Genomic DNA, 15,147 nt, shown 5'->3' on the forward strand with positions numbered 1-15,147 from the left:
TGGCCACCCTGCCAGCGCCCGGACCCTCCCACGCCGCACGGGAGCCGGAGAAAAGCCCTGGGGGCGGTCGCGCTCGAGCTCCCCACCCTTCCTCTCTTCTTGTAAACCAGCGGGCCCGGATTTTACCTCTGCTCCTGTTCCCCGCCCATCCTTCAAGCCGTGGAAATAATAGGAACGGAAAATTCGAAAGCGCCTAGGAAATTGCAAAACCCTGGCTACTGCCAAGTTTCTTGTAATTACGTCCAGGTGACGACGGAGGAAAGGGACCGTATCTCAAGGGCAGATTGCGTGTGGAGAGGCGCGCGCTGGGAGCTGCGCAGGGTGGGGAGCGCCTTTGTGCCGCGGGCTCCCCTCGGGCTCCTGTGGGCCGGACCCGGGCGCCACCTCCTCGCGGCTTTGGGGGACCTGAGTTGAGCGCTGCGTGTAGTTCTGTAAAGAAACACTTCGAATTGTAGGTTGGTTGGTTTGTTTTTCATTACAGACGAGGTTAGAATCATTCTCCAAAAACTTGCAAGACGTGATCGTCTTCACTTTAAGTGGAAAGGTGGGCTCGGGCTCAAACAGTGTAGAGAAGCCACCGACCCGCACGCAGAGAAACCGGAACCCGAGCTGCCTCCGCTCAGTGCCGGGCACTGGCCTCCTCCATCTCAGTACTTGCTCAGCAGGAAGTTTTCCAGCTCTCAGGCGCGCCCCCTAAAACATGGCAGGTTCAGGCCTCCACACAAAATCCTTGCTGAATTGTGGCCCAGTCAGAACTACTTCGGCCCCGCCCGACCCTGATTCCTTGGGCAACCCCAGGGGACCTCTGCTCACTTTATTCCTTAACTGTCGGGTTCATAATTAACCAGGCAACGATATGCCTAGAACATAGGACTGTACTGCACCTGGAGACCTGAAGTGTTTTTGGAAAATACTGTCATCTACATTCCCTGGGGAAATATACCCTATGTGCTTAGTACACAAGGTCTATCTCTTCGCCTTCTGGCAGTGAGCACTGAACAAAGAGTTTATGACCAACTCCAGCATCTCTGTAATTTTATCTTTAAAAATCTCAAGACCCCACAACATGCAATTTCTTTGAGAAAGCACGCAAGTTTAACCCTCTGTGTAAGGAATTCTGATTTTTAAAAATGTACTATTTTATTCCGTTCTCACAATAACCTTTCGAGAGGAATTGTTTTGTTTTGTTTTTTTATTTTTTTGAGATAAGCTCTCACTATGTAGTTCAGGCTGGACTTGAACTCACTATGGTCTCGAACTTGCAGCAATCTTCTGAGATGAAGTTATTCTCACTTGACAAAAAACGTAAACTAGAGCTGAGAGTTTTTTAGAAGCTTGCCTGAGATCTGGGTTCAAACCTGTCTTGGTCCATACAGCTTGACCAGGTAAAAGATAATTCAGAAGGGAAATTCACTTCACTTCATTTTTGGAGAATAACAATGCTATATCTGTGGACTTATACAGAAAGTCTGTGGGTTCTGCAAAATCACAGAAATGTTAACAGGAAGCCAACAACTAGGAATTTATTCATAATAAAAAATTTAAAATTACAGTCTGGGCAAATTATTTTTGAACATTTCAAATTTAAGGTATGATTTAAGAATGGCAAGATGCATTCTAGAAAGGAGATAAAATGTTTTGACTAAAGAATAAAACCTGAGAGGTGAGAAATCAAGACTAGTGTTGGAATATCCATACTCAGCCTTCAGGACTGCACATAGGGCAGAGGCTGGTGAGGTTCTGGTGGCTTCAAGAAGCGTAGGGGTACTTCCATCGCAGAATGGCCCCATCGGCACTTACGCTGACAATGTATTTATTTCCGGGACTTATTCGGACACGGGTGATGTTACCGCTGTGTCCCTTCCCAACGTGAGTCACTTCACCCTCATTGTAATCCCAAACTTTGACCAGATGGTCGTTTCCACCTGAAAAACATGGTTAGTTACATGGCACAGCTGCAATAGAATAGAGACAGCTCTGGTTTCAAATAACCAGATCATTTTCAACACATTCCCCATGTGCCAACTTAAAGGAAAATCTATATATAATGCTTTTGCTTGATTATAAAAATTTACATGTTGCAGTAAATTGGGGGGTGAGGATATACAAAGGGGTGCAATCATCCTTCAGCCTACTAGCTGGCAGAAGTTTGGTTCATTTCTTGCAGTCATTTCTCTAGAGGTGTGTCGGTATATGCATATAACTGAATATATGATTGGGATCACTCTGTATTTAGTTCTTCTTGCTTCCAGTCAATGTGTTCGTGAAACTTGAATTCACTGATGTTACTCCAGTTGACGTGTTGGTGGTAACTGTCCCCCTGGCGTACCACAGGTCAGTTCATTTACTTGGGGGAGGGCACCATATCCTTCAACAATGAAAGGAAATGAAAACGACTGCCTGGGCTGGGCATGGTGGCACACACATGTAAACCCAGCACTCAGGGAAGCTGAGGGAGAAAGGGTATCGAGTTGACTTCAGTCGGGCAACTTGGTGACTGAACAAAACTCTGGGTCAAAATTTTTAAAAATTAAAAGGGCTTGGGATGTAGCTCATTGAAAAGGCCCTGGGTTTGATCCCTAATCCTGGAAAAAAAGAATGGTGTATAGGACTTCAGTAGAAAACAATATGGAAAGGTAACTGGATAGTCTAGGACAGTGGCGGTGAACCTATGGCACGCGTATCACAGTGGGCTGTCTGTATCATTGAAAGCTCTGAATTTTCACCATCACTGGCCAAAGACATTTAAAGACCCATTTCTATTTCAGTGGCCACCACACACACACACACACACACACACACACACACAGCATTATAATACTTCATTTTAATTTATGACCCTGTTGCACCTATGCACACATTACTTCTCATTGAAATATGACTTTGAGATTTTCCTTTTCCAGCCACATTGGCTGTCCTGCTGAACTCAGAATCCCCCTTAACACCTTTTGCCAGTTTTTAGTGGCCTTGCACACATTACTTCTCATTGAAATATGACTTTGAGATTTTCCTTTTCCAGCCACATTGGCTGTCCTGCTGAACTCAGAATCCCCCTTAACACCTTTTGCCAGTTCTTCTAGTGGCCTCCTACTTAAATAAGCCACAATTAATTTTCTTTTCTTATCCCAGACTAACCTGTGACAAAGTGTGCTCCCTCCTGTGTGATATCCATACCGTTTATTGACCCAGACGAGGCACCTTCCAACTCTCGGATGACTGACCCGTCAAATACTTCCCAGTAAGCAATCTGGAATGCAGGAAAGAAGCATTAGGCAGTATTCTGCTCAGTGGAGTCATCCACACACATGCTAACAAAAGATGGTTCCACTTTATATAGAAGGTAGCAAAAATACATCATGGGATGGTATTGGCTTGGAATTATAAATAGGCTACAGCAGGGGGTGGAGAACCCATTCTAATATTTTTAGTATTGGTTTTTAAACTTGCATACTATTTAAAGAGATGTTGATATGCTGATAAACCTGGACTGGGACAGAAAGAGCTTTTGATAAGACTAAACAGATTGAGTCTATAGCAAGATATAAAATAAACAAGAGCCCAGCCTCTGCTTCTGCTCTTACAGGCAGATAGCAAAGCTACAAGCCTTGTGGGAGAAAAAGCTCCTTCTTTCTGGTGGGGGTTGAGGGGTGGAGAAGGGCACTACAGAGGGTTCTAGAGACTGGGCCTTACACAGTCACGTACCCCACTCCAGATGGACTCTCCCTCTTCTCCAACCCACCCTTATTCCTAACTTCTGTTCCACCCCAAAGCAACAAAATATTCCACAGAGTGGGGTTTAAAGACAGTCTGAAAACCTTGGTCTGGTCCCTCCAGGGAATGGGAATTAGATGGAAGGAGAGGCGGTGGAGAGAGGGGGATGTTTCTCTGAATATACAGTCATAGTCATCTGTAGGTATCAGCCAGAGAGATATGTTCCAGGGCTCTCCAAGGCTATGAAAATCCACAAATACTCAAGTCCCTTATATGATGTGGTATAGTATTTGCATAGAACCTATGCACATCCTCCTGTAATTTTTGCTTTTTTTCTTTTTTGTTTTTAGACAGGGTCTCACTGTATAGTTCAGGCTGGCCTTGAGCTCACTATGGAGCCCAGGCTGGCCTTAAACTCATGGGCAATCTTCTTGCCTCAGCCTCCCAAGTGCTGGGATCGCAGGTGTGGGCCACCACTCCCAGCATCCTGTATATTAGAAATAATTTTTAGGTTGTTTATAACTAATGCAATGTAAATTCTTTGTTATAATATGTTGTTTGGAACAATGGTATAGGGAAAAGAAGTCTGTACATGTTCAATAAAGGTGTAAAAATTTTCCCAAAATACTTTTGTGCTTCAGAGATGATTTGAATGTGTGGCTGTGGTAGCCACAGTTGTGGAACGCCTGCTGTGCTTACCTTTCTGTCTGTCCCACTAGTGATGATCTGGAACTCTTCGGGATGATAGCAAACACACTGGAATAAGGTATTGGCCAGGATCATTTGATTCCTCTTAAGACGCCTGAAAAGTAGATTCAAAGATTATGAAAGTCAACTTTCTCTACCCTTGACATTGTACTTACTATTCAAATTACATTTGGCACAAGCTTGGATTTGGGTTGGTTTATCTATCTCCAACTTTTCACATGGCTCAGCACAGTAGCGCTTGTGGCTCGATAGTAGAATACCTGCTTGCCTATGTGTGTGGAGCCCTGGGTTCAGTCCCCAGCAGTGGGGGGAAAATGACTTCTGGTTACTGTGCCTTCTCTACTTCTGTGTCCTCCTACAGCTTCTGTCAGTAGCAGTCAGATAAGTGGGTTCCCTTTCTAGAGACAAAGCACAGAACTCAACGAGGAAGCTTAAGTTCCCAATAAAAGCAAATTCATAGCCAACCTGTTGCCTCCTACACAATGCATTCATTCTCAAGGCCACCACTAGGAGCCACATGGAGCTTCCCATAAGCCAAGTGGCAGAGTGGGGACAGATTTTTTAAATGGATGTCATTGGGCCCCACCTCTAGGAATTTGGACTTGGCAGACTGGGAGGAGGCCCAAAGATCTGAATTTGAATCCCGCATCCCAATTGACTGTTAAGTGCACAAGAGTTTGACAACTTCTGTCATAGATGAGAGACCGGTTATGTGCTCCTTAACCAAAATGCTTAGGACCAAAAGTATCTTGGATTTTGCAATTTTAGGGATTTGGGGAATGCTGCATACACTTTGCCAGTTGAGCACCCTATTTTGGAGAATTTTGGATTTCAGATCTTCAGATCAGTACCAAGAAATATATAAATATCATTTCTCTCTCCGTGATAAATGTGCTGGGTGACCATCTCAAAGGCCCGGCTCTCCTGGCTTAAAAAAAAAAAAAAAAAATCACCTTCTACAGTTCCTTCTCATTAGGAAGTTTCCAAACATGGCAACTGAGCTGAACATTGTTAAAGATTTTGGTGCAGATTAGCCTAATATTCGTTTGGTTTTTTGTTTTTATTTTGTTTTGTTTTGTTTTGTTGGTACTGGGGATCAAACTCCAGACCTAGTATTTGCAAGGCAGGCGGTAGAACCACTGAGCTAAATTCCCGGCCCTAAACATTCTCTTGTTATTGCACACTTTCCCAATGAAAAGGTCAAATGTAGACTGATCCCTTCTACAAGTATGGTCTTGCACCAAAATCTACATTTTGGCATGATCTCTAGGTGACTGAGGATCAAAAGTGGAGACTTGCAAGTCCAGAAGACACAGGCTTACTTTGCCTTTGCCCGGCCCCCTCTCCCTCCAGTACTGGAGAATAAATCCAGTGGGTACTGAGCTACATCCTCAGCTCTTTTTATTTTTTTTTTTTTTTGAGAACTGGTCTCACCAAGTTGCTCAGGCTAGCCTTAAACTTGCAATTCTGCTGCTTCAGCCTCCTGAGCCACCGGGATTACAGGTAGGTATGTACCACCACACCTGGCTGCTTTTTGTTTTTCAGTGTAAATAAAAAAGTGTTTTGTCTCTGATTTCAGTTCTCATTCTCTTCTCTCTCTCTCATCCAGAATATTTTATATTCTTTTGCCAAACCTGTGTCCCTTCATCTCTGCACTTAGTCCAGTCTCTTACGCAGTTATACATAGTTTATACATACCCAGAAGAGGAGTAACGGATGACTGAGAGGAGAGGTTGGAGAATAGGGTCTGATTCCAAAATAAAAACACACAGCAAAAAGGCTTATGTCAGAAATTCAAAAATCATCTTTGAAAATTCTTTCAGTCATTCCTATGGCGAGGTTCACATGCTTCAGTCTAGTTTGCTGGACAGTTAAGACATCCTACGGGGTGTGGTCTACTCCCAGTAGAAGAGGTCCTGGCAATGTGGCCAACTGAGGGGAAGGGCAATCCTGTGGCTCTCTTGCCCCACCCACTCACCCCGCCCATGGCAAACTCATTCTGGGCCTCAGAATGTGACAGAGTACAATGACCAGGAAAACTTCCCAAATCTCCTCTTTCCCTTGCACCCTTTCTAGACCTGAGTTGGTACAAGTTAAATCATGCTTTACTGTGTGTATTCCAAAAGCTACTTCCCTATCTGCCCAGAAGTTTCACTCGGTTCTTCCTAGAGACTATCCCTCCCACCAGAATCTGTAAACCCTGGCCACTCCTGGAGACAGAGGTCTGCTGAGGGATATCCATTTACTGTTGCTTTAAACCCAGTTAGATTTCTGCCCACCTTTAGACTCTGAACCCATGTTCAGTAAAACACGGACATGGCTGGGTTCTGTGAGGGTCATGTTGTCCTCCCTGTCCCAGGTACCTACAGGAGGTCCCAAATGATGCAAGTGCCATCCGTGCTGGCTGTGACACATTCTTCGTTGTTCTTCTTCACCCGAATGCAGGACACAGAGGATTTGTGCTCCTTCAGGGCCTCCTCCAGCTTCTGGGTCTGGCAGCCTATCTGCCACACTCTCACCTGAGGGCCCCAAAGCACAAGTTCTCAGTACAAACTTGGAAGCTTGGAAGGGATCAGAAAAGACTCTAAAAGCCTTTTCATCTCTGCAGGGTCTGTGAATTTTTTTTCTTATACTAGGGATTAAAACCAGAGCCTTCTCACTAATCTATCTCAAGCCTTTTCATAACTGCAGTGTCTGTGACTATTTTTTTTTTCTTGTACTAGGGATTAAAACCAGGGTCTTCTCACTAATCCATCTCCTTAGCCCCCTCCTTTTTTTTTCTTTTTAAATTTTGACACAGGGACTCCCTAGGTGGCTAAGTTGCCCAGTCTGGGCACAAACTTGCAAATATCCTGCCTCAGACTCCTGGAGTGCTGGGATTACAGGTGTGTGCCACGGTACCCAGCTTGTGTTTTCAATTCCCTGACCTTGTCTCAGTTGGGTGAGATGGGAATGCTATGTTGAAGGGCAAGAATATTCATGGACAAAATGCAATCGTCTTCCATGGAAATTGAGAACTGGTACCAATGATGCTATATCTGCTTCTACTTTTAGGCTAAGAAGTTTATCAGACGCCCACAAGGAAAATCAATAATCCAATGGCCTCCACTCACCCAAGTGCAGTAATATGTCTACTCATTTCTGCTGAGCATTGATCTCAAATTTCTGATCCCATCAGGAAATTTCTTGGATATGCAGAGCCATACTTAAACTTTTACATCAGCCATTGAGTTTTAATCATTTAAATCCAATGGTTCTCAACCCTATGGAACACTATACCCATTTTCTATTGCAAATATTTTCCAATACCTATTTATTCTCCTGAAATGAAATGCATAGGTAATATAATACCTACACACAAAATTTGGAACCGTCGATATGTGGTCCCAGTTTTAATAATAAAAGGAAAGTCATTTAGCTATTATAATACACACTTTATAAACAAAGGCTGTTACAAGTATACCAGAGAACATAGTAATGTACTTACATGCTTACACCATCTTAGAATGAATATGTTAGATTGTAAAAAATAAAAGGAGGCTGAGGTTGGAGGACTCATACAAGTTCAAGGCCAGCCTGGGCTACATAGTGTGTTCAAGGCAGGCCTGAACTACACAGCGAGAGCCTGTGTCACAACAAAGGAAGAAGTGCAGAAACGATTCTGTACAAGTAGTCCAGGACAGTGAGGGGACAGTGGTCCGAGTGAACACTGGATTAAAAACTGGTGTTTGGACAAACAGTAACAGACTGGACTTACTTTACCTGATAAGAGATAAATAACCTTAAATGAGATGAGGAAAACATCCTAAGATATTTTGTACATTGTGAAAGAAAATGATGAAGTGTGAGGTCCTCCCAAATGAGCAGGGCCATGTTTATTTCTATAGTACACAAAATATTATGGCATTACGAGCATCAAAGAAATCAAATTTTTTTGTGTGTGTGCTGAGGATCAAATGCAAGTCTTGTGCCTGCTGAGCAGTGCTCTACCATTGAGCCAGACCCCACCAAATCATCTTGGGATCCCCACTACCCGTGAAGCTTTAATCTTGAGCAGGGGTGATACCGAAGGTATTGAGCGAGTAAGGCGTGGGTATCCACGAAACAGCCCAGGCTTACAACCGGGTTCTCTGAAGCCCTTTGGCCATGCTCGGCATTCACCCCTTAGTTATGGAATGTGGAGGGAGTTTAGGGTGCACGTGGGGGAGGGGACAGGTGATGGAATTGAAGTACTGGTGAGAGGGCACACGGCGGGGGATGGCCATTAACCGGCAAAGGGAAGCATTTCAACAACTGCAGCATTGCATTCCGGGCACACCTGCTGACTAGCAGGGGACTGCAGCGAGCTCCCAAAGACCTCAAAGGCTTTCTTTAGAAAGGAGAGACACGCGAGTTCCTCGTGCACGGACAAAGCACTACCACTGAGCTACATCTCCAGCGCTTTTTATATTAAGACAGAATCACACTGACTTGCCCAGGGTGGCCTTTAACATGGGATTCTCCTGCTTCAACCTCCCCAGTAGCTGCAATACAAGGCCTGGAGTACACCCAGCTGAGCAATGCATTTGCGAAGCGTTATTTCCCCCGGAGGCTCTCACCTGCTTCTAGTTGGATCCCTAGAAGGCAGAGCCCTTCCAAAGCATGAGAGAGCAAGGGAGGTTGCTGGGAGGTCAGCACAGGTGTGGCTGGGGTAAAGCGGGGCTGAAGTAAAGCCAGCGGGTGGTGACAGGTGGGAGCTGGATGAGCAGTTAGGGAGACATAGCTGGTTAGATGGGGGACCCCGACTGTCAAATACACAGGCTAGATTTTGAAGACCTGGTAGAAAATACAGAACGTAAGATATCTTATTAATAGAAATGCTTTCTTCAGTTTAGATTTAAGGAAACTGAAGCACAGAGAAGCTCAAGCTCATGCCCAGATGTGGCAGAAGGCAAATTTGAGCCCCAGCATTCATCTGCTTTGCTTAAATTCTGCTGAGGGCTCCCTCCAGATGTTGTATCTTTCTTCTGCCTGACAAATCATCCTACAAGAGCTGAGAAAAGAAAGAAAAAGATAATGTCTATGCAGACAAAGGGAAGGATTTAGGATTGTTTTTAAAAAGCTGGGGCACAGAGGAAGGGAGACAGATAAAGCTCTGAGTGAAAGGTATTTTAGGTTCCTCGGAATGATGAAAAGGTTGAACATAGTGATTGTAAAATAATACCCCAAACATCTGGTATATTAAATGCAGGTAGTTGATTCTAAAAATATTACCTGCTTTAAAAGACACAGACAATTTAAACAACTATGGCTCTTAGAGGAAAAGAAAAAGTACGGCGAAGCTCTGGCTAGACACCAACTTGGATTCATAGCTGAATTCCACAAAGAGCGCTCTTACATCTGTATCTTACACATCTTTTCTGTAAACATGTATACTTATGTGTATATTTATATGATTAGAACTTTAATTTATGATGTACCCTAGGGTTCCATCAAAATCTTAATTTGGCTCTGCCTGAATTCTAGTACAGGTACATACTGAAAAATTTAAATAAATGGCCTCTGAGTTAACTGCTCTAAATCAAAGTTTGATTTTTTTAAAATTCTATTCTCAAGAACATTACCTCCCCTTCCCCACCGCCGCTGATGACCCTTTTACAGTCACTGGTGGTGGCGATGGCAGTCACTCCGATCCTGTGAGCGCTGTTAATGACGTATATCAGTCTGCCCGTCTCAGGGGCGAAGGCCCGGATTCTGCCATCGTTCCACGCTGGGGTGGTGGGGAGACAAAGGGAAGCAGGATCAGTACACTCAGGCGCTCTCTACAGACCATGATCAGGATCCCAACTGATATGTGAGAATGAGAACTGGGAGAAGAGGCAATGACGGAGGAAAGAAGCCAGCCCCCTCCTCCCCAGTGTCCAGCGATCACACGTCCCTGGTCCCTGGCCCCCAAACAAACCAGGCCAGGCTAAGGGACAGGAGCGGTTTGTTTAGTTGAAACTGCCCGCCTCCCTCACCAAGTGAGGGAGAGTAGGGAGGGGAAGAAGGGGAGAGGCCAGCTCACACTTTGCCATGAGCTGCAGACCTGTACGGGCATCTAGCTAGCTGGTGTCAGGCCTGGGATGTATCATTTAACAATTCCAAGTGATTATTGGCTTCCTGCCCACCCCCACCTTTAAATATGATGACCCTTCCCCATTCTCACCTTTGAGACATTGCCGTCATCCATCCAGTAGCTTAAGCCAACAGCCTGAGTCACCCTGATTCCTCTATGCTCCCTCTACCCCACCCAATCTGACACCTGACCCATCAGCAAGTCTCATCTGCTCTGCCATGAAAAACACTGAGAATCTGGCCACGAGTGCTGGCCACCCTGTGCCAGTACCACCCTACTTGAGCCACAAGCACATCTGCCCTGGATATTCATTCGTTTGTTTGTTTTTGTGGCAGTGGAGATTTAAACAAGGACATTCACAGTAAGCTATATTCCCTCAGTCTTTTTTAGTAATTTTTTTTTTTTTTTTTTTGGCTTTAAGGCTAGGTCTTGCTAAGTCACTGTAGTGGATTAACTAACGGTCAATGTGCAATGTCCAGCTGAACTGAATCAGCGTACTCCGGGCGTGGATGAACTTCCTGTGGATTGTTGTCAGTAGCTATAGAAAGAGAACTGGAGGGGAAGATCTGGGCCTGTTGATTTTCTAGGAAAAGCTTTCTGTCGATCGTTTTCCTGGTTTGAACTAGGCTATTAGCAGAGGAGCTCTGGGCTTTGCTGTTGCTGGGAATGGCTGCTGTTTTCATCAGGGGAGCTCTGATCTTCACCACGAGCATCTCTTCCTGGCTCCAATGTGAATCCCCTCAGCTTGGCGGCACAAATCTTTCATCTCACCAGAGTAGGTTTTCTGGCTTCCACCACTGGCCTTTGGGCCTTCCAGGTGCAGATCCTTAATATAAACAAGCACGAAACACTGCCGTGGGCTCTAGGTCACTAGCTGGACTTGTGGAGGACATTGACTTGGACTCTAAGCCTTTAGCTGGCCTTGTGTGGAACTGCTGGGATCCAGGCCCTTGGCTGGATTCTTTGGGCCTCTAGTGTGCAGTTAATCTCTTGCACTCCTTTGCATTTGACTTTTTTGGTAATTATCATAAAATAAACGTATGAACTATGTGTCCTATATTTAATATATTCCCTTGCTAAAACCCTGACTACAACAGTCACTAAGCTGCCCAGGTTGGGCTCCAACTAGTGATCCTCCTGCCTCAGCCTTCTAGAGTGCTGGGATAACAGATGTGTACCATTATACCTGACTCTCCTGGATTAACTTAGCAACTCTCTCCCTTGCCTTCCACTCTTGCTTAAAATCAGTCATCTATACAGGTGTTGGAATGAACCTTTTAAAGCCGTGACCTTCTTTGATCAAGCTTTTCCCACTATATATAATATTAAAATAGAACTCCTTTATCTAGCTCAGTAACTAGTGTCTGACCCTGCCTACCTCTCCTCTGTGATTACTTTCTCAGAACCCTCAACCAAACCATAATCACTAAGCTCTAGATACAGTGACCTCCTTATTATACCAACTGATATCCCACCTCAGGACCTTTGTACTTGCTGTCCCCTCTGCCTGGAATGCTTTGCCCCCAGGACTTCACACGGCTGACACCTTCTCACTTGCTTTAGTGTCAACTCCCAACCTTTGCAATCTTAAAAAGGATGCTCAGGTCGATCTTATTTCAGCAAAGACTTAAGGAAGTGAGAGAATGAGGGGATATGCCCTGGGAAGATCTGGGGGAAGAACATTCCAGAAAGAAGGGGCAGCAGGAGCAAAAGTGCTGCGTGTGGTGTGTTAGAGGGATAGCAAAGCAGCAAGTATGGCTGGTGGAGAAAAACGTTTGTGCGGGAGACTTGCAGGCTGTGCTGATTTGTATCTAACATCCCCCAGAACTTTGTGCACACAGTGGCAGTGCTTTGGGAAGGCGACTGTTATGGGCCTAGCAGAGCTGGCTTCCTGGTAGGCATTGGGGTCTGGTTGGAAGAGGGTGATCATGTGATGTGGGAGGCTGTATCTCCCTTCCTGGGTCCTTTTTTCACTCTCTGCTTCCAGGATACCAAAAAGTAAGCAGCTTTTCTTCTGCCATGTTGTGCTCTTGCCTCAGAGCCGGCTGGCTACGATCTGAAATGTGAGCCAAATTAAACTTTTCCTCTTTTAAGTTGTGGGTGTCGCGTATTGTGTCCCAGTAAAGAGAAAAGTGACTAAGCCAACTGCTGGAATCTTGCCTTTTAGAGAGTAAAAGACATTTGAGCCCTGTAAATGGCATGATCAGACTTGGCATTTTGAAACAGATTTCTGGCTTCTGTGCTGAGGACACACTGGGAAGGAGTGACGGGCAATGACAGGAGCAGAGGGCCCCAGTTGGGAGCTACTGGATGATCCAGGTGAGAGAGGGTGGTGGCCAAGACAAGGTGGGAATGTGAAAAGCCACGTGGTAAAGAGGGCCATGGGGCAACGGGTGTGGGAATGAGAGAAAAGGGGAGCACAGTGATGACCTCAAGGTCTGCGACCTGTGGATTGGTCTGCTTTCAAAGTAACACAAGCCAAGTGTTCCCAGGGGCCACTCTGGAAAAGACACCACCAACAGCCAAGACACAGCGCCAGGACCAGAGGGCATGGGATGGGCTCCTGAGGTCCCCATTCCAATGACTGTCCCTAAAGGCCTGTCAGACTTTTCATGGATTTGAGCCAGGACACTTACTTTGTGACCACTGGGGAACTGTGCTGAGAGATAACAGATATGATGATATTAAGAAATTACCATTTTCTGAGGAAATACTCTTAGAGATGTACACTGAAGAATGTAGGGGTAGAATATCATGGTATCTATAACTTTTTAAAATACTTCATCGTATCCAGCTACTTGGAAGGCAAAAGGAGGAAGATCCTGAGTTCTAGGCCAGGCTGGACAACTCAGTGAGACCCTGTCTCCAAAAAAAAAAAAGGATAAAGGTCTGGAGATGTGGTTCAGTGCTCCTTGGGTTCAATCTCCAGTATAAAACAAAACAAAACAAAACAACCCTCCTTGGTATAAATTAAGCTTTTAAAAATTCCCATTAAATAGGGAAGGGAGGAAGGGGTGAAGGGAGGGCAGGGACAAGGGAAAAAAATGAGAACCAAGACCTGTCATGTAAAGGTACAAGATCCCAATGATGAATGTAACTGTACTGTATACCTAAAATGTACCAATAAACTCAATGAGAGGAAAAATAAATAAATAAATAAATATAAATTCCCATTAAGTCGGGCATGGTGACACATGCCTATAATCCCAGTGCTGAGGAGGCAGAAGTAGGAGGATCTCTGCAAATTCAAGGCCAACCTGGACTACATACTGAGTTCAAGGCCAGACTGAACTACATAGTGAGATCCTATCTCAAACAAACAAGCAATTAAACAAGTTCCCATTTGAAGCTGAACTTAGTTTGAGTCAGGTTTTATCTTTTTTGTTTTGTTTTGTTTTTTGAGAACTCATAGCAATCCTCCTGCCTCAGCTGGGATTACAGGCCTGTAGCACTATACCTGGCAGATTTTATCTTTTATACAACAGAAAGTGTTCTAACACAGGTGTCCTGTACTCACTAAGGCCTCAAACCCATCTAAAAATGGAATTACTAAATTTCCCTCTGAGAGAAAGATCTGTGCTATCTGCAGCAATTTGAGAGAAGAGAAATTGCATATTTGGTTCTTCCCAGCTCAGGAAATCTCCCAGCTGAAGGGGAGCTCTAAGGAGAGGCTACATGAGAGACATGGTGGGATGGACAGCAAGAGGCTGTTCTAGGTTATTACTGGGGAAACTAGAGGGATGACAAGGATCAAAACCACAGTCAGGACCCGGGACCAGATTTTTTGTTTTGTTTTGTTTTGTTTTTGAGACACAGTCTTGTTGTGTATTCTGCGTTGGCCTTGAACTCACTATGCAGCTCACATTGGCCTCGATTTTACAGTGATCCTCCTGCCTCAGCCTCCCAAGCTCTGGGATTGCAGGTGTGTGTCACCATGCTCAGCATGGCGCCAAATCTGGACAGGTGGCCATTACCTGAAATGATGCTCTTGCCGTCCCTCATGAAATCAATGGCATGGCAGGTCATGTTGGGCACAGTGATCCGCAGCAGCTCCCTGTTGGACATCGTGTGCCACACCCTAATGTCTTTCTTGGCACAGGTAGCAAATAGTTCAGCAGTACCGCTGCAGAGAAGCCATGGAGGGATAAGAGATGAGGCCATAAAAGACACGGTGTTTCTTACATGAGTATTTGACACCAAAATGTGCTTCACAAGATATAGGCAGGGTGCCTTTCAGATACCAATTATCTGAAGACCTGAAGATCTTAGAGAGTTACTGTAGGAAGCGGCATTTAACACCCCCAGGTCAGCCATGGAAAATGTCTCACCGTCTTTTCTTCTTAGAAAGGCTTAGGACACAGTTTCTCAGAAAAAGTCAATTTGAAGTCTCTCTTAGTTTTGGAAGACTGGGGGCAGTCACGTTTCTTTATCTAAAAAAACCCACTTTACGATCAACACACAAAGCTGTGTGCACTTAATATATCTAACTTGATGAGTTTGGAGATAAGTATACACCTGGTAAGCGACATTTCTAGAAATAAAAACATGCACAGGATACTTAAAAAAGGAAACTATTTACCATTAAGTAGAAAATGTTATTAAAATTTCAAAGTAGAAAAAGACAAAGATGA

At 44.7% G+C, this 15,147-nt stretch overlaps 1 protein-coding gene across 1 annotated transcript in view; it reads right to left on the minus strand.

Annotated features, from left to right (window-relative positions):
- Positions 1 to 1,256: 1,256 nt before the first annotated feature.
- The window catches only part of Cfap52 (cilia and flagella associated protein 52), a 54,794-nt gene continuing 40,903 nt past the window's right edge, over positions 1,257 to 15,147 (minus strand). Inside the window, exons 9-14 of the mRNA XM_010614974.2 lie at positions 14,491 to 14,639; positions 10,023 to 10,168; positions 6,787 to 6,938; positions 4,411 to 4,513; positions 3,136 to 3,247; positions 1,257 to 1,925 (exon numbers count right to left, since the gene is read on the minus strand). Coding sequence (XP_010613276.1) covers positions 1,750 to 1,925; positions 3,136 to 3,247; positions 4,411 to 4,513; positions 6,787 to 6,938; positions 10,023 to 10,168; positions 14,491 to 14,639 — 838 coding nt within the window. The 3' untranslated portion in view covers positions 1,257 to 1,749. The remainder of the gene's footprint in view (positions 1,926 to 3,135; positions 3,248 to 4,410; positions 4,514 to 6,786; positions 6,939 to 10,022; positions 10,169 to 14,490; positions 14,640 to 15,147) is intronic.

The sequence above is a fragment of the Fukomys damarensis genome, unplaced genomic scaffold, assembly GCF_012274545.1.
Source record: "Fukomys damarensis isolate Sample0158 unplaced genomic scaffold, DMR_v1.0_HiC HiC_scaffold_13, whole genome shotgun sequence".
Lineage (NCBI taxonomy): Eukaryota > Metazoa > Chordata > Mammalia > Rodentia > Bathyergidae > Fukomys > Fukomys damarensis.